This window comes from Pseudophryne corroboree, chromosome 1, assembly GCF_028390025.1.
Source record: "Pseudophryne corroboree isolate aPseCor3 chromosome 1, aPseCor3.hap2, whole genome shotgun sequence".
NCBI lineage: Eukaryota > Metazoa > Chordata > Amphibia > Anura > Myobatrachidae > Pseudophryne > Pseudophryne corroboree.
Window position 1 is genome coordinate 761,168,440 of NC_086444.1, and position 20,868 is coordinate 761,189,307.

Here is a 20,868-nt window from a genome sequence, read left to right on the forward strand (position 1 = left end):
GTTACACCTTGTCACAGAATGCCTAGCATGTCAGTGTACAGTAGCCAGAAGGATAGTTAAGTGAAGACACATTTGTGAGTGTATATAATGAGGATCATTTTCATTACACATACTGTACCTCTTGACAGCACAGCAAAGGAAGAGGCTCTGCTGCCTTCTTCCAACCATGAAGCAACCCATAAATGCACCCTTACCACTCCTATATGCTCTCCTTTAAAGCTACATTCCTCTACAGTACTTATTTTTTTGTTCTTATTTTAAACTGCAAGCTCTCACCTACAGTACTTATCATGGAGCTGGCACTTATATTTTTAGGAGGTTCTCGTGTGTGGTAAGAGGTATATTTATTAATTAGTGGCTTTTCAATTCCACTGATTGCCCACCATTCTGAGCTTGGGATTTTGTGTGTGTTTTGTATCCTAGGATGCAGGGCGAATTACTACTGCTGCAGGAGGTGTTTACTTGTAATAGATGCCTCCTGCTGCATTACCATCCAGAGCTATTGCTGCTGTTTCCAAGGGAGCAGCAGCAGTAGCCACTCCGACCACATCTGAATTAGCCCTCATAAGCGATTACACCACGCAAAGGGTCAAGGAACCACCTTTCAGGATGGAGATTAAGTTATACAGTCAGCAAATGGCAAATTTAAGATTCCCAAACTTTTCCTACTGTCTGGCAAAGGTTATTCTCATGGTGAAGGGGATTAAAGCTGAATGAGTCAACAAACCCATCCATTTGTGCCATTGTTAATAAAAGCAAGTTCATAGCAGCAAGAGGAACATCAAAATGTATTTATTTTTTGTTACTATTATGCAGTAAACAAAATGTCACTGACTTTTGCTTCTCCAAACCTCTAATAGTCTGGTATAATAAACTAAACAGAACATGTGGTGTATTGGTTAGAATTACTACCTCACATCATTGACATTGTGCGTTCAGATACTGACCAAGGCACTATGACCCTCATTCCTTGGAAGCAGCAGTGATAGCGTTATATGGTATTACAGCAGGAGTTGTCTATTACAAGTAGATGCCTCCTGCTACAGCAGTGATCCAAGCCACATCCTAGGGCACACCATTGGATCACTGCAACACATCAGACAGCTTGCACAATGCATGGGGTCATGCAAGTCATCTGTCGCAGATCCTTGTAAGAGACCAGGAAATCTCCATCCAACAACGGAGATTCCTGGCCTCTTCCTTCTCCCTAAATGCAGCAACATGCCTCTGTTTTCTCAAATGGAGGCTATTGCCATCCCCTCCCTGCTGCCAAATGGCATCTGACTGTCAATCAATGACAGTCTGATGCTGTAGTACATCCATCATCGCAGAAAGAAAGAAGTAGTAATGCCACTGTATAAGTAATTGGTACATCCATAACTAGAATACTGTGTTCAATTCTGGAGGACATATCTTTAGAAGGATATTAATATATTACAGACTGTACAAAGAAGGGCATATAAAATGGTGCCTGAGCTACATTACAGATCTTAATGTGTGTATTTTGGAGCAAAGAAGGAAAAGGGAGGACATGACAGAAATTTTCAATTATATCAAGGGTTTTAACAAGGTACAGGAGGAAGACATTTTACAAAGGAAGAGTAGTAATAGAACACAAGGACATGCACTGAAATTGGCGGGAAGTAGGTTCAGGGGAACTTGAATAAAAATGTCTTCACAGAAATGGTAGTGGACAAGTGAAATAGTCTCCCAATAGAGGTGGTAGAGGCTAAGACAGTAGAGCAGTATAAACAGGCATGGTATACACAAGGATATCCTTACAAAGAAATAAGGATCAAATAGGGTTTGAGGTAACAATATGATTAAAAAGTGGCAGACTAGATGGGCCAAGGGGTTCTTATTTGCAGTCAAATTGTATGTACATGCACACAAAGGTTCCTGCACATGTGCAAAGTATTAATAATTGGTACTGTGCAACACACAATGCAACTCCGTCCATATCTGAATTACTGCCATTATGTGTAAAGTGTGTATTTTTTCCCAGTGTTGCGTGACTTTCCTCTGATACTTCCCACATGCCAAAAACAAACTTTTTAGGTTAATTGGCTCTTGACCAAAAATGACCTATAGTGTGTGTATTTGTGTCCATGTAATAGCAAACATAAATGATAAGTTCCACTGGGGCTGGGACAGGTGTGAATAATGGAAAGATTCTCTGTAAAGTGCTAAGTCATATGTGCACCCTATAACTGTTAATATAAATAACTAGACTGGTTTAGTAGACCAATTATGCAAATGCTGAAAAATTTTATTTTATTGTGGAATCATGACCATATACAGTAGTGATCAGGGGAAATTGCATGTACATAGCATAGAGGATGAAGCTATCACCTTAAAGTTTAAGGTTATACTGATAAACTAACTAACTTAATTAACAAATAAGATATAACACTTTGATGAAAATTTGTTATTTGCCAAGAATTGTCAGGAGTTTATCTTTCCATTACTGGTAACACAGTATACAGTATTTGATATAACCTATTATCTGCCAGGTTAGTATTACTCCCTTGCTATTTATTTAATATACAGTACGATTACTCAATTTAGTATCTCATTTCCACTCCAACGTTTTTTTAACTATGGATTTATTTAATTTTAAATGTGACTCTCGGTATTAGTGGCATTTTATGATATCTTAATTGTAGATAATTGAGTTTTTCTTCAAAGTTGATTACATGGCTCATTCAATGTAAGTGTAATTTATGTTGGTCTTTTACACTATTGTACTTAATTAAAATAACATTTTATTACATGTATTACATTGCATTGTGTGACAGTAACATAACTATAGATTGACCTGAGTAAGGGAAATGTATTACTGTGTATCCCTTTAGTTTATATAGATTTTTATTCTCTCTATTTCTATTGCCAAAAGCCGACAGTCCCCTCACATTTCATTTAAATGCTCCATTTCTCCCAAATTAAAATGAGATTTTTATGCATTCAAATATTTATTAACGTTAACCAGTGTGTTTCTCTTTATTTAAAATTAATACTGTTATGTTTTAAAAATGCCGTAAAATAAGTTAATTTTGAAGAAGCATAATTTTGTGAGCACAATGCAAGCACACAAAAAGAAAATGAAATATACAAATAGGGGCATAATATAGAGTAGTGCTATGGATCATTGCTGGTAGTGATACTGAATTAGGTCAGAATGGCTCCCAAATTGATACATACATAATAGTTGTTTTAGATATTATACCTAAAATTTCCTAATGAGCAGACCTTGGCAGTAGCCTCCTTGAACATGGGCTTGGGTGGGCAAAGCTGTCAGGACCAGGATAGAACAAGTAGCTCAAATAATTTCAGAGAGAGAGGGCCCCAATGGGGCTAAGCAATTGTGTTGAGTTTCATAAATATAACACTTACTTGGTACATGCATGGTACCAAACATTCAGTTAAGGGTCAAAAGGTTGACAATGTCTAGATCGACACCAAATGGTCGACATGCACAAGGTCAACAGGGTTGAAAGGTTATCACAGAATTTTTTTAATGTAAATTTTTGGCTTTCAGCATGTTGAACCCCAGTTAGTGTACCGCTTTGCTCACCATGCTTCGGACAAGGTGACTCGCTATGCTCGGCACAGGTTACTATTCCCAATCGTAGTGTGGATGTTGAGGTATGAAAAAGTTGATCAAATAAAAAACCTCATATCGACCTTTTGACCACATTGACCATGTGCATGTCGACCATTTGGTGATGTCCTACTACTTGTTGGACTTTTGACTGTCAATCTATCATCCGGATACCAGAAACTCCTAGGATAACATATAAAGTAAGGCTTATAGTAGAAGCAGCAATCTACTCAGTATTACAAATGGGTTTGAAGACTGTTACGAGAAGGAGAGATGATAGAAATTACAGATCACAGTGCTTATGTGACTTAAGTGCAGTGCAGTTAAGATTTATAGCAAAACAGAGGAGGAACATCAAGGGAGTAAGTAGATTGCTTTGTTTTCCCTCTACCTGTTCATCATCCTTATTGTTAGGGCATGTAATATTTACCGATTTAAAAACTTTTGTATGTGCACAATAAAACCAGGACGCACATTCTCCCCTGTAGCATCCCTTTCTCCTTACAGCAGCATTAATCCAGAATTTATGTACAGTATGGAGTCATTGGTGTTTGCTACTCAAGAAACAGTGTTAACAGTTGGAGTGGAAGCAATGTTAATCAATCTAGGGTCAGGCATCAGGTCAGATCTCAAATTACAAAATAGGTGGTTGGGCTCAGTCAACATTACAGTCTTGGGTTAAGGTCAGTACGTGTTACGAGCATCCAGGTAACTGCAACTATAGCACAGAATGAGTAATACAGTGTGTGCTCATTAAAAAGGCAGAATGTATCAATAAATTGCACAAGCATTTACTTTATCAAGCGATGAGACATGCACATGTACTCAGTAACTCAAGAGGACAAATGTAGAAGGCACTCAACTAATGGCTAATCCGGAAAATGAATACAGATAGGACATACACTGTACAGGTAGGAACCCTATGTGTATTTCATGTCTCACTCCTGTAAAATCAAAATTAAATAAAGATGAATATGAAGTGCTTACATACCCATATTAACCTAGTGTGCATGCTTTTTAGTTTATTTTTCAGGCTCAATTGTGCTGTTTGTCTAGATTTCGGGAATCCTGCAGCAGTGTCAGAGTTTGGTGACCTAAATTTGTTTTCCTGTAAAATCTATAAAATAAAATCAACTGCTGATAAAAAGTATATCATTATGTTGGCATATGATGTAATTTTGTTTGAAATTCGACCACCCCTACCAGTGTCAGTGATTTTAGTTTCAGAGAGTTATGACACGTCCACAGTCTCCGAACCTTCTGTTATTTCCCATACAGTACTTACTCATTACAGTCAAACTCATGATGAAAACAAAGATATAAGACCAGATGTACTAAGCATTAATAAAGTGACGAGTGATAATGTGCCAGTTAATCAGCTCCTAACTGCCATGTCACAGGCCCTGTTTGAAAAATGGCAGTTAGGAGCTGACTGGTTGCTAGTTTATCACTCTCCACTTAATTACACTTTTTGAGACTTAGTACATCTTGCTCATAGACGCAGAGGAACAGGATAGTGAGAAGTACAGGTAAACGGAGAGAGGTGGCAAGAGAGAGAGAGAGAGAGAGAGAGAGAGAGAAGTGGGAGAGAAAAATGGGGAATAAAACAAAGAAAAAGGAAAAAGAAAGGAGGGAGTAAGATAAATAGATATACAGTAAGAGATCACATCTCTTGATACTATAAGCTCTCACAAGCTAGTAGTCTATAGATCTTCTATACTAGCTTGTGACACCTTATAATGATATGTCTAGCATAACAGGCAAATGCCCATCAGAAATGATAGTTATACTAGGGGATTAATCGCGCCCTATGGGCGCTCTTCACACCGTCGTAAGCCTATGCCCCCTTAACCCTTGCATACCCTTGTGGCATGCAATATTTGTATTATATGGAGTATTACCTCCAATCATAATTGTGTGAGTGGTTAAATATTGCACGGACAAAGGGTGTGCAATGGTTAAGGGGTCGTAGCCCCTTGCAACGGCGTGAACAGTGCACGCAGGGCCTGATGAATCACCTAGTAAGTGCTGTGGCTGGGGGAGTGGTGGGTGCAGGGGAGATGCGGATGCAAGAGAGGGTCCGGGGGTGCCGCGAGTGGGGGAGGGGTGGTTGCGGGGGTGGCACGTGTTGGGGAGAGGCTGGTGTGGTGATAGGGGAGGAGTGGGTGCTGCGGGTGGGGGTCCGGAGCCACTGCGGGTGCGGGAGGGGCAGGTGTGGTGGCGTAATGGTGTGGGGGAGGGTCGTGTGCAGGGGTGCTGTGGGTGGGGGAGGGGTCTGGAGCCACTATGGGTGGTGAAGGGAGGGAGTGCAGGTCCCAGCAGGCCTTAGCACCGGAATGCTTCAGCACTAAGGGCTGCTGGGAGCTGTAGTTTATTTAGTGCATCTACTTCCCTGTAATGTGGCACGTTGGGACACCGACGCTAACAATAGTGACTGACTGGCAGAACTGACTGACTCGCTGAATCAATGTAAAAGGTGAGAGTGCTGTGCAGTGTCAGTGACACTGCACACCCACTGCACTGCACAGTCACCTTTTACATTGATTCAGCTTCCAGATATTACCCTCCGCGATATGACCCACTCTATCCGTTACATTAGCCATCTCGGGGCTTCCAGGCTGGCAGTCCAAGTGCTGTATTGCGGAGTCAGGGCCTCTGGGGATCATGTGCGGCTGTGGCGGGGAGGCAGTTCTGTGAAATCACGCGCAGAGGAAGCTCCGGGGCTCAGAGAGTATGCAGCGCAGGGAGGGCTATGAAAGTCTTCTGCTGCACCGCTTTCATACACATCTATGCCGGTGGCCGCAGCAGCTTTTGTTCCCCCTGTGATGTGGCTAGGGAGTGGGGATTGTTGATGCCGGAGGGGGCAGGTGGACTGGCAGCAGGACATAGGGGGACATTCTGACCTGATCGTAGCTGTGCTGAATTTAGCACAGCTACGATCACTTACACTGACATGCGGGGGAACACCCAGCACAAGGCTAGTCAGTCGGCTGTCAGCCATGCGCCGGCACACTGTGGTGCCAGGGCATGTGCAGTTCTGACCTAATCGCTGCACTGCAATGAACTGCAGCGAGTGATCAGGTCAGAATGACCCCCATATGATGCTGCAATAAAAGGATTTTTTTCCTTATCTACAGCACAGAGACTTGCTGCAGATGCAGATGCATACTCTCCAGCTGGACCTTTTTGGCAGATACAGTACCTTTTTTTTACGGTCTGTTCTGATTTTTGGTTCTCCAAACTTCCATTGAAAGTATAGGAAAATGGGCGTGGCCATACCACTGTCCCCGTGGCAATGCCCCCTTTTCGAATTTGTCCCGATTTTTATGTGTAAATTGTTGGAGGGTATGTTGCTGCAGATACAGTGGGCCTATTTTGGGGTGTGGAGCTGGAGCAGCAGCTCCATCAACCCCATTGTTAATCCTGCTCTGGGAACACACAGCAGCCAAAGGGCAGAGCCTCCCATTGGATGTAACCTGTTTGGGAGGGCATTTCTCGCCCAATCAGCTGTGGACTGGGTGTGATAGACCTGCTGCTAACCCAATGAGAGCTCCTAGCCACTCCTAGCGTTATCCACACAGTCACAGAGTGACAGATCTGGGCTATTATATAGGAGATGAAGATACACTTTTATACAAACTAGGGGAGGGGTGTATCATGCATTGCATATTCCATGCGATTCATCCCACCACTTATCACATGCATAGCAGCATTTATTATAATTGTATGTATGAATAATTGTGAAAAAAATGTAAAGGATGGCTCTTCCGTAAGAGCTGTCCTTTGCGTTGTGAGGACTTTTCAGGTTTATGACCCGTGAGTCCTACTGCGCATGCAGGGGCCTGCATATATTCAAGCTGCAAGGGGTAGGGGGGTTTGTATCCCTCTTGGGAATTCTGTGGTGTAAAGCCGATAGGCTTCTATAGGCAATTTATAGTTAGCTCATTGATCTGGAGCTTGATACATATGAAGAATGTGTCAATCCTTCGAAAAGTTTTGGAATTATGACCACATTTTACTCTTAGTACATTGTGCCCTTGATCAGTTCACAAAGATAGTGAGAAATTATCTAGACTGTTTTCATTTATCAAGGGTACACAATAATTTAATATAATGCATTTCTTTCGTTGTGTTTAACTTTTCTTGTCTTCAAGCATACATTTATGGTTACAAATTAATATTGTACCTAACCTGTTTAAATGCCTGTAGATTACTTTTTTTGCAACCACTGGTAATTAAACCAACCCACCTTTTTTCAAAGAAAAATTGTCTGAAATGCTTTTCTGTATTATTAAAATAACATCACAACGCAACAATATTTTCCTGTATCTTATATTTTTGGAGGAGAGTTTTAATTAAAATGATGTCTGCTGTAACATTTGCCTGGCAGCGAAATTATTGATTGGTTTACCTTTTGACAAAAGCTATCAGCATTTTGAGTGCAAACCAATTACTTAAATGGTGATTAGATATAGCTTTATATTAATGTCTATGTAATGTAAAACCCAGCGTGATATGAGTTCCTAGAATGGCTGGAGGCAATCCTTGTACTGTTGGTTATGACTTCATATTGTAAAACAATTAAGCATTTGGAAGACATATTTCCCAAGGAATGTTAATAGCATTGCTAATTATTTCTGGCCAATGACAGCATTTCTGGCCAGGTATAGCACTTCTGCTATGTGAGGGAATTTTGTTATAGTGAATATTGGTAAATTATGCAAAGTAATATAATACTACATTATGAAATAATTAAATTATTTATGTTCTATTGTAATGCTCTGTAGCAAAATTATCAGTTACAATTATTATAAAATTGTTAACTGTTGAGTAAGCCATTTTAAATAAATGCGATGTTTTATAACACAGATTTTGCCTTGAGGCTGTGCAGGACATAGGAGTACACTAACTATTGCTTCTTGGACATAAGACTACTATGCTGTCATGCTGCTTTAAATTAATCATAAAGTGACAGGCAATACATAGATGATTATATGTTGTACACTACAGACTTCACAGCAAACTTAAAGACTTTGTTTTGAGGGGTGCATATGTTTATCCTGACTCCAATTATTAGTATAAGTTAGCAGGAAAATGGTTGACTAAAGAGCAATGAAAAATAGTAAAAGGGCATACATTCCTATTTTGCCAGTTAAATGCACTTTGGGGGATATCCAATTAGCTGCAGTCATTTACCACAGGCAAATTTATCCCCTGGGGATATTCAATTAGCCCCAGTGGGCAGCACTTATCAGGTATTTTTTTTTTAACACGTCTCAATAGATGCAAAAAAAAAAAAAAAAAAACACAATAATGAGGGGATTAACGGGTGCCATGACCCTGTTGAATTTGTGAACTTTTCATGGATTCTGTGTCTTCTAACCCGTGTTAACACATTAATTTAACAGGCATTAAACAGGGTCTCAGGTAAAACTTTAAGTGCAATTGAATAGCCGTGGTCAGTTAAGTCCAAAGCTACCTCCCTTTTTCACTCCTGTTAACATGTGCAATTGAATTCCCCCACCCATGACTCTTAAGGTCCATACACACTTAACGATAAAATGAGCGACGTCGCTCATTTTCCCCCTCCTTGAGCAACGTCGCTCATTTTATCGTGAAGTGTGTATGCCGCCAGCGACGACCAATGCGCGGCCCCGCGGGTCGGCAACGATCGTCGCTGTCAGTAGGGCATGCATGAAGGATGTGGACTGTCGTCCACGACCTTCATGCAGGGCTGGCGGGGGCGTGACGTCACTGAGCGATATGAGCGGTCATATCGCTCAGTGCGTACAGGCGGCCGCCGACCGGCCGGCCCGGGAGGGGGAAACGTTAGACGATGTCGCTCACAGAGCGACATCGTCTAATATGTATGGGCCTTTAGATTTCTAGAACAACCTGAAATACTTTGCAAAGTTTCGTAAGTTACTATGCATGGGATATAGTTAGCGTAGTGGATTTTAAACTTGGTCCTCAAGGTACACCAACAGTCCAATATTCATGCTTAAACACAGATGACGTAATTAGTACTACAGTCAGTTAGAATATACTATCTGTGCACAAGCATAGATATCCTTAAATCTTGGACTGTTGGTATGCCTTGGATTTGGAATACTCTGATAAGTCCAGTATGTACATTGACCCTTATTTCTGTGAATAATTGTATGTATTATTTTGAATTGGAACTGTTTCCTTTGGAAGTAAAATTGCACATTGGCAACAGGAGGACAGTATAACCAATTGGTGAAATGATCTAGGAAAAATCTTTTTTTGGTCAAGCTACAGTACTTTAGAATAAGTTTTCAACAGATAGATTTCCAACAAAGAAGTAATGCAGCTTTCAATCTTGATGCTTTGGATAATATAATCTAGTACAAGATGGTTGTAGTTTTCTCAAAAAAAATGCACAGAAAACTGTACTTCCATCCATATGCTGAGCTTTAAGCATATCTACACAGCTCTGCATTGGCAGCATATGCCCATGGTTTATGACAGGCATACATCATATACATACGCTTAAATATATGTTTTTCACCATTCACTATAAGGCATCAAAACACTTGAAAGCTTATCTGAAACAGAAGAAGCAACTAACTTGTCACCCTGTCCCATATCTCCATGCACAGGTGGGCATTTTCTGCAGAATCACTCAAGTCTGGCTATGCAATAGACTAATTTACATAAGAAGCACTGTGCAAATTGCCTTAATGCTCCCTTGACATTAGCTCTAAAGGAAGTATTTGTGCTATAGGGCTACACATTAAATTACAACCATAATGCATTTTTGCACAGCAATACTTAAAAGAAAAAAGTCATAGCTTGTTGCAATTTGATAAATCTGTCCTATTAAAAATGTTCTATTATATGCTAGTTAGAGAAAAAGAAACCAAAATAAGCTTTGTTTAAAAAAGCTAATTTCTTTCAAGCAATTAATGCATTTTGTAATTTACAGTCTTTTCATTTGATAACGTGGTGCCTTGGCACAGAACATTATTACTGTTATTCAGACACTGCAATTTCATGAATTGAAGTCATTCGAAAAACACCAAATCCCCTGTAATAAATTTTCAGCTACATCTACTGTTCCACATTTAAAATATCAATTAAGCTGGGTACAAACTGTACTCTGTATACAAGTGGATACTATAATAATCAAAAATAAAGAAATCCAGAATGAAAAGTATAAATTGTAATTATAGTTTAAAATGAATAAAAACAATAGCTCTCTTTCTAATAAAGCCTCGCTATCACACTTATTATTACTATAGCTGCTTTTCCTTTAGTGAACCTCAGCAAACTAAGTTAATTATAATGACCAAGGACAACTCATATAACTAGTATCTATTATAGGTCGACCGTTGTCCAATTATTTTCAGCACGAGGGGATGAAAAAAGGAATCCTTAGGCATTTTGTGCATGTGATTGTGGACTGTATGTACAATATGTTGGAAAGTGGGGCTATAAGATACAGTAGAGTATGTTGATTATTGAAACCATATAATATATAATTATTAGTGACTATAGCAGTGTGTTGGTCATTCAAGCTGTAGAGTAGCAGAAAGAGCACTAGGACAGTTAGCTAGACCTCTTGAATTCTTTTCTGTTCTCCATACACAATTATGTTCTGAGTTTCAGAGATTCCAGCCATTCTCTCATAGTTAAGATTCTGTCTATCACTATCAATCTCTCTTAACCATCATTTGTTATTTCATCCAACAACAAAAGTGCTTAAATAACAGAAAAAAGTTTCCTGTGCATTTACATGTTTCCTGAACATTGTGCAGTAGAATGATCCCATAGAATAATAGTACAGTACTTTAGGAAGGAAGAAAAAGCTGGTAGCAGAAGCAGCATCTGATTCTGCATATGGATAAAGCCTGACTTCCATTCCCCAGAGCTGTGACAAGCAAATGCGCTTTCCCTATGCTCTTGGGGGAACATGACAGCTGCTGTGTTATCCACTACTGTTAGACTTTGTGCTGCTTTTTTCTTTTAGTGCTATTGAATACCAGTAACGGTTTGCCCTAATACTTCTCAATGAGTAGACTGCATCTGTAAACATTTTACTGACAATGGCAGCACATCAGTATTCTACAGTACAATATTTAAAACCTATAATTATAAGCCATTTTCAAATTCATTGTACAGGATCCTGAAATGAACTAAACCTTTAATTTTAAACAGAAATGTTGAACATTTCCAGCAGCATCTCCTAAAACAGAAATAATAACATGACCCTATGGTGGTTTTTCAATTAGAGTCAATCCGTTTTTCACCTAATGAAAACATCAAGATTTTGCGATTAATGACTGATGGTTATTATCCCGGCATCCTATTACAGGCCAAAAACGGGCCGTGATTGTGCAAAAACAAATGGGATTGGGGATAATTCCCCTATCCCATGTGTTATCATGGCTCTGGCAGCCTGAGACACCTGAAGCATAATCAGTGATAAGTGCCGGCATCGGGGGGGAGGAGCATGCAGCATCAGGGCTAATAGAATAGCCCCCGGCGATACAATTACCTGCTATCATTGACTGCAGGTAATTGGATAACCCCCTTTTACATGAATGAGCAAGGTTTACAGCTCCCAATACTAGGTAGGAACCTGAACAAGGAAAGAACCCATCCTTTTCATGGGCATGCGCTTTGCATCATATGAGTGTCCATAGCTCTCCAGTTGAACACCCAACATGATATAAGCAATATATTTCATTAACTAGCAGACATATTATTATTATTATTATTTTATTTGTTAGACTCCACACTGTGTGTGCAGTGCCGTATAGGAGGGATACATTAAAACAAGGCAAAAATATAAAGCATAATAGTCAATGCAGAGCATAAACACAAACATTGCTTGCAGCAAAAAACAATAACCAGAGAGTGACAGAAAAGGGAGAAATGTAGAGCAACTCACTGTAGTTAAAGACAGTGATGAGTTGCAGTGGTTTACAGCTCTCAGTGATCCTGTACCCATGGTAGGCTTTAGGAAAAAAAGGTGTCATAAGAAATTCTGTAAAGCTGGGGAGACTGGTATGAAGTTGAGATTGGCAAGGCAGTGCTTTCAAGAGTGGGGTGCTGCAAAGGAAATCTTGAGGTTTGGAGGACTTGATCTGAGTAGAGGTGGGCTGGCAGTCACTGGAGGAATAGAGAGACCAGGAAGGAGTGTGGACAGAGATGAGGTTGGAGATGTACAGTAGGTGAAGGAGTGTTTAAAAACTTTGTATATAAGGGTGAGGAGTTTAAACTGGATTCTATAGGTGATAGCAGAGTTGCAGAGGGGAGAAGAAGACCAACACCAATATGCTCAGACCTGTAAACATTGCTCTCTTCTTCCTGCTGGCCTTTTGGCTGATGGTTTTGTTACAGGTAACCATGGATGTGTCAAGTAAAAATACCTCAGTTGTCCAGATATCAAAAGTTTTTTTATTTCTGTTACATTTAAATGCAAAATCTTTGTTTATTTTGTAAATTTTTACCACACATAATAAATTGGGAGCTTCAGTGATTTTCTTATTTTTAATATAGACTATTTAGGACAAGTGAATAAGAGCAACATATTTTTGTTTAATACTCTTTATCTGACTGACATTTGCTTCTTTGTATCTGCACAAGACACATGTCTATTTTCAGTTAATGGTTTTCTTGTCTTTATTTTTAGGTCCATAGGAACACAACAAGTACCGAAGGCTCAATTTACAAAGCTATAAGACCTGTTCATTGTTTCCAGCATTATCAGTTTAAAACCAACATCTGGACACAAGACGCTTTACACTAATGTATTCAATTAAGTATCATTAAAATGTAATAAACTCTGGTTTCAAAACAAACTGTGCTGCTAAACTGCAGTTTTGCATTATCACAAATGAAAATACTCATTTTTTTTACGTTGGTGTACAGATATATTTTCATTGCAGGGACTTTAATAACAAAATAAGTGGTTATTATCTCTCTTGGAGATACAATTTTATATAATAATTTAAAATTCAGAGGGATCATGCACTTGGACCAGAAGACAGCACATTGGTTTGATGTTTTTTTTTTCTCTTGCAAATGCACCGAATATTTTGTTTTAATAATTTACAATTTACTAGCAAGACTGGGCTGTCTAATCTGATTTTCTTAAATTATTTTTTAATACTGTATGTTTCCTTTAAGTCTTTTTTCTGTAATCTTAAAAAAATAATAACTGTACAATGCAATTGATAAATTATACCATTAAACATTTAAGTTTGTAAAACTTACATTGAGCAGCCTGTCCTTTTTTCATATTTTAAATATGAATGATGTGCCATCAGTTTAGTTATAGTCAGATTATTTGTTACTACATATATTGTGTCATACTGTTGTTAGTACCTGTTTAATTAAAACAGCATTACGACTAGTAGTATTTTGTTGATACAGGTTTAGTCTCCCATATCCAAAATCATTGGGACCAGAAGGACAGTATTTTGGAATATTTGCATACCATTAAGAGATATATTGTGGATGGACCCAAATCTAATTAGGAAATGCATTTTTTGTTTCATATACACCTTATACACATAACCTGCCAGGGCCGTAACTAGGTGTGTGCGGAGTGGGCACCATACATAGCGCTGCAGGGTATAGGACGCTGTCCTTATCTGTTTTAATTACTTTCATTTGCAGCTTTCCCCCTTTTCGAAGGCCAGCATCTCCTGACTGCTCCTGTCTCCTACCCTGACCCCTCCTGTCGCTAATACCTATACAACAATCATGACCATAACTTCAGATTTCTTTGGTATTCAGTCACACTGTCCTTTATTACATTTCAAGATGCTGACATACCCGGGATTCGAACCCATTGCCTTTGGCATTGCAGTCAGACACCGCATTCATTGACCTATCTGCCCTTGCATAGAAAGGTAGATAATTCTAAGCTAGAGAATCCTAACTATTTGAAGCTTACCTTGTACTTTATAAAAAAAATGATCAGCATTATGACTGAGCAGATCTGTGTAGTGTGTGGCTGCAAGAGATTAGATGTGTGGCTGCACAGTACATAGATCTGCTCAGTTGCAATGCAGATTCTTTTTTTACAAAGTACCTGTAGCTTTAGATAGTATTCATAGTTTTTATGCAGGATCAAATAGCTTAATGAGTAGGGTGTTTGATTAGAATTCAACAGGTTATAGGTTTGAATCCTGGGTATGGCAGTATATTGAAATGTGTTATTTAATAAAGGGTATTATAATTGAATAACAATGAGTTCTTAAGCTAAGTGCATGAATGTGGTATAAAGAGGATTTTTGTCCACATCCATTTTTTTGCTGTGGTCTATAAATGTGTATTATTTATATAATGTATATTATATACATGCAAATATATGGGAAGAGGCATCATAGCATGGGCTTTCTCTGGGATCAATCTTGTCATACCCCTTCCCCACGAGGCATGCGCCTTATGTCCCTATTGAAAAAAATGACACAGTGAACATACCGTGTATACCCTGTGTTTCTGTAAATAAAAATTAGAGTGCTAAAACCATTCCATTAGAGGCATAATCGACCTACATACCCAATGGTTCCAATTTTCTGAACAGTAAAGTTTTAAAATATAGTTTTTGAGCATAAAACATGAGTCAGCTGTGTTCTAGCTTTGATTTTAGATCTTTTTCTTGCATAGTTTGTAAATGCTATTTGAAAGATAAATAAAGGTTGATAAATGTTGGAGTATGTACTGCATAAACAGTTCTTGTGCTGTATCTTAAGTTATCACTGATTAGTTTTTAGTTATTGTGCAAGTGTGCTGTCTTCTAGAATCTTGCTGAAAGCCTCCAGGTTATGTTAGGAGGTTTACATAATGTATATTGATCACAGTACAATTTGTCCTGCTTCCCTGTGTGTTAACACTTGAACAGAGATGCATATTTTGAACCAGTTCTGATCCATAGACACAGTACAACATAATACTAAAAGCAATCTTACAGTGAAGTATGCAAAATGTATGTACTGTAAGTAACTCAGCACTGTATTTGAAAGGGAGTAAATAAAAATAAAAATGAGTAGCAGCTCAGATATTAAACAGAAAATGGCTCAACTTGATAATGACAAATAGCAAGTGTGAAAATTTAAGGTTGAGATGCTTCTATCAAAAGATGACTTGTAAGAGTTTTCTCCACAGAGAAAGAGGTTAATACCAAGGATGGTATAAGCAACACTGACAGTAACCATAAACTCTTATTATTTAGCTGACCATAGTCATTAACTTTAGATATGAGACTACCACAAAAAGCATGTAGGATGCATAACAGAAGCTGTCGATCCATTTTATGAAGTAAGTTGTTTCTTCCAAACATTTATGCATGAAACTTAGCAAAAGATATATACTTTATTGCAGGAGCATACTGTATAAATGGTATGTTAGAAACAGTAGCACAGCTCTTGTCAATAGGTGAGGGCATAAAGTAGTACAGTCATATAGTAGCAATACTTCTGGGTCGTCTACATGACTGTGCTCTGATTAACTGTTAGGAATAACATGTAACAGTGTTGTTTTTGGGCATTCAGGCTTCCTCTTGTTATTTATGATCAGTTTATCAGTTTCAATACTGTTATTGTTAGCCATGAATGCTGAATGTGTGTGGTTCCATTCTTTTATATGCTCTCAATACATCTGGAAACTTGTCTCATACTGTGTGCTGATTGATGCTTGCTGCTTTAAATTGAAGCTTCAGCAGGAGATCCTTGCTGGTTATGGCGTCTTATGCTAGTGTACCAATGCACATCATGTCTACTATTTTGCCTTAATTCCTAACTGTTGTGTGGACGACTGCTGTTAAAAGCTAGTGCCACAAAAGCAACTATTCCTAAAATAAATGCAAACAGAGCCTCAAACCACTTGATCCCATACATAGGGTGGAATTCAAATGTTTGAAAAGTTGGTTGGGTGTCTGTTTTTTCCTGTCTATTAGATAGGAAAAAACAGACTCCCAACTGACTTTTCAAACATTTGCATCTCCCCCAATATGTTATGTTTGGTGATATGAAATTACCCACAAAGTGAAGCAACAGATACTTTTGCAGATGACTTTTTAAGATACAGTAACTTATCTATAAAATAATTATTGGCGAAATTCTAGGACAATGACAAGTAACAACTTTCAGTGATATCCACTCACTTTTTGAGTTACTATAGAGGTGAAGTTACAGGACATAAAATAAAGCACTTAAGAAAAATGGGCTAGATCAAAGATAGAACAGAACACTTAATAAAAACAAAATATTAAATGCATGTTAACAGACTGTATTATCTGAAAAATACTGGATTTAAGCAGCAAAATTATTCTCCAGAAAAATGGAAAAAAATCTACATGAACATTGGAATGGTGAAAATCCTAAAGTAAAACACTTTTTTTTTGAAGGCAAAGCATTTGTTTATATACCTGAATAGTGGAATAATAGAATTTTGAGCAGTAAAAGGGATTTTATTGTTTTTGGATACACAAATACTTCCAAAATGATACAAAATCTTATATTGAGGAAAACACAAGATGGCTATAAGCAATTGCCTTTCCAGACTAAGGTAAACTGGAGAAATCCAACACAACAAAGATCACCAATACATCACCAATACATCTCCTGAACAAATGATTGATTTTTGCGTACAGCAAAATCACCATGTATTATAACTCAGTCAAAAATAGAGAATGAAGTATGACGTTCACCAAGGGAAAACAAGAGTACACAACCTATGCGTCTTTCATATAAAACAAGCACAAGTAACGCATGGGAACCCACATCCTAGGAAAATATATATTTTGAGAAAGGAGAACCTTTTACAAGAGGTGATGGATCATGACAACAGCTGTAGGTTAAGTATAATTGAAAAGCCAAATTTGAGGGACACACGGTGGTCCTGTGGTTAAGATAAGAACCTTCCATGACACCTTAATGCCGCTGATGCTTCGTGCATGTAATGCAGTCTCTTATTTACTGTAGATCACTTCTCTGCTCAATCTTTGGAGGCCCACATCCCCATTATCCCTAAGGAGGGAAAAGATCCTTCCCATTGCCCCCCAGTTATCTTCTTATTTCCCATCTTAACATGGACCTGAAACTTTACGCAAAGCTCATTGCAAATAGATTAAAACTAATATTACCCTCAGTGATCCACACAGACTAAGTTGGTTTTGTCTTAGGCCATAAGGCACAAGACCACACAACCAAAATGCTTAATTTAAATAACTTAGCGGCAGAATCACCAGTGTCTTCAATGCTTTTGTCAAACGATGCCAAGAAGGCTTTTAGCCACAATAATTGGGTATTTATGCGAAGTCTGTTGGAGCAAATGCAACTAAAGTAACATTGTTACATAGAACATTTGTGCTGAATCGAGGGCCCTCAGCCAGAATTAAAGTGAATAGGGATTTTTCTAACTCCGTTCTAATTTCTAATGGAATGAGACAGGGTTGCCCATTGTCTCCTCTGGTATTTGTGTTATGCATGGAAGCTTTGGCACAAGCCATCCGGGCCAACCCAAATATCTCAGGTTTACGGGTGGGTGATTCTGAACATAAATTAGTCCTTCTTTACTGATGATCTTTTAGCAATTATAAGAAATCATATGATCTCCCTCCCCAATTTGATGAAAGAATTTTAAACTTTTTGCAAACTCTCATTTTTAAAATTATTTATTCTAAATTGGTAGCTTTGAACTATACTGTTTTTACTGCTTTATAGCAGGCCTTTGCCCTTAAATTGCATCCCTCACACTTGAAGTATTTGGTAGTGCTTTTTCCCAGGGAACTCTTTAATGTACACTCACTTAATTGTTTTGCTATACTTTTAAGAAATCTGACAGGAGCTTACTTTGTGGACACAAAGGGGCACCTCATGGATTGGAGGATTAATGTAATAAAGATGAACATGTTACCTTGTGTACTCTTAAAAACTTTGTTGGTGCTGATTCCACATGGGTGGTTTACAGGTCTCCATCAGGTGGTGAAAAACATTGTGTGGTGTGGGAGAACCCATAGGTGAAAGCATGATGTTTTGTATAGAAAATGTCACTTGTGTGGTTTCCACACTTTCATACTTGTTATGATGCAGTTATGCTTAGTAGAATCTTAGACTGGTCCAGGGCAGTTCTGTTAAGCAGTGGGTGTTTATTGAGGGCTCCTTCCTACAATCACCCTTGCCTTTTTTTCCTGGCTATAGGGCCCACATTGGGGATTTGGAAATGACTTTGGGGTGTCGGTAATGTTTCTTCAGCAGAATCCCTACTAACTCCCTTCTTTGATAACCCTGCATTTCCACCTAGGGTCTCTAAATTGGCTTGTAAATGTTGGTCACAGGAGTTATATCTAGCATTGGACAGTTGCTGGCTACTTCAGGAGTGATGTCTTTAACAGATATACAAACACAAACACAGTTATCCAATAATGAGATCTGGCGTTATCTCCAGATCAAACATTTTCTCCAATCTAGAACCATTCTCTCTGCATGGAACTTGTAGTTTATTACCCTATGAGCACTTTGTGTAATCCACAGCCTACCCAACTCGTGGTGTGCACTATTTATAAACTATTGATTGAGACCCAAACTTTAATGAAAAATGGGAGAGGAACTTTGGAGATTTTAATTTTGCCCAATGGGTGTCTATTTTTGAGAAGTCATGTAGCAGTTCCACCAACATATTAGCTATTGAGACACACCTCAAGGTAATATCTCGCTGGTATCTCAAGCCTGCAATCAGGTACAAACTGCGCATGTGTATGCACCGTAATGAGCAGGCGCATCGGACAACTGCACTGGGCATCTGTGCATAGCGTCGGGATGGTGAAAAAAAGCGATCGCACAGGCGATCGCAAGGAGATTGACAGGTAGAGAGTGTTTGTGGGTGGCAACTGACCATTTTCTGGGAATGTCTGGAAAAACGCAGGCGTATCCAAGCATTGGAAAGGAGGGTGTTTGGCGTCAATTCCGGTCCCAGACAGGCTGAAGTGATCGCAGTGGCTGAGTAAGTCCGGGGCCGCACAGAGAATGCACAAAATCAGTTTGTGCAGCTCTGCTACACATGCGTTTGCACACTTGCACAGCACAAATACCCTACCCCTGTAGGCTGCGACTATCTGATCACAGGACAGCAAAAATCGCTGCCCAGCGATCAGGTCTGAATTAGGCCCATTGTTTTTTCTTGTATTGATACTGATTTTGAATAGCTCCATGAGTTTGTGTGTCAATGAATGTGGTGGAGACTTTAGTAAAGCTTTTGACACTGTCCCATATCACAGATGTTTAAATAAACTTGGTTGCAGAATAGAAAACAGAGGGTTGTAGTAAACAGAATACAGTCTAAAGAGGAAATGTTATCAGTAGAGTACCCCATGGATCTCTACTTGAACCACTGCTTTTTAATATCTCATATCTTTATCTTTACATTCAAAAAAGGTAATTGAAGCGAAAGTATGCCTTTCTGATGATGACACAAAGGTATGCAACAGAGTAGACACACCAGGCAGGATAAAACAAATGATTGATGATCCAGATAGACTAGTGAAATGGCCCAGAGCGCGGCAATTACAGTTTAATACCAAAAATGCAAAATCATGCACTTTCGTCTCAAAAACAGAAAGGCTAAATGTAGAATTAATGCCACTATAAAGGGCACTACTGAGGCATCCACTGTTGTAGCCACTATTTCAGGTGACTAAAAGGTAGGTAAGCAGTGTAACAACAAAAACTACAGCTGGGGAATGACCCAGCATTGGATATTTTTCTCTTTAAAATGTTCAAAAGTGAGGTACTGATAAGTAAATGATCAGAGTCAAAGAATATTCTCAGTAGATGAATAAGGTCTTCTGTATTTAAGATCACCAGGTGGAATAAAGCCTTGAAATGTATATTTATCATCGGCTGGTTGTGCAAAGAATTCTTACAACATCCATATTGATCAGATATATGATTCCTCCAAAACATAAATCAAAAAGGAATGGCTCCTCAAATTTTTAAAAGTTATAAAAGGGATTTATTTATAGCATATCATAATATGCTTATATTGACACAAATTAAAATAATTAAAAAACAATTCACAAAGTGGTATAGGTTGCTGGTTAGCCACATGTGACCTTCCGGTGTGTCTCCTCTTAGGGTCCCCTGGGGTGGCAGCTGTCTGTCTCTTCCACCATTGCGTTTCAGACTATGGGGCTAATTCAGTTTGGATCGCAAATCGTGATCCAACCGGAATTTTTTCTATCGCCAGCAGGCACAGGCGCAGCGCCTATCCTGCACATGTATACCCCCACT

The 20,868-nt window shown here is 38.8% G+C and overlaps 1 protein-coding gene across 4 annotated transcripts in view; it reads left to right on the forward strand.

The window, feature by feature from the left end:
- Positions 1 to 13,811, forward strand: part of CCSER1 (coiled-coil serine rich protein 1) — a 1,413,620-nt gene extending 1,399,809 nt beyond the window's left edge. For all 4 annotated transcript variants that reach the window (XM_063917302.1, XM_063917330.1, XM_063917310.1 and 1 more), the window contains exon 10: positions 13,263 to 13,811. In XM_063917302.1, the coding sequence (XP_063773372.1) occupies positions 13,263 to 13,379 (117 nt within the window). In that variant the 3' untranslated portion in view covers positions 13,380 to 13,811. The remainder of the gene's footprint in view (positions 1 to 13,262) is intronic.
- Positions 13,812 to 20,868: the final 7,057 nt, after the last annotated feature.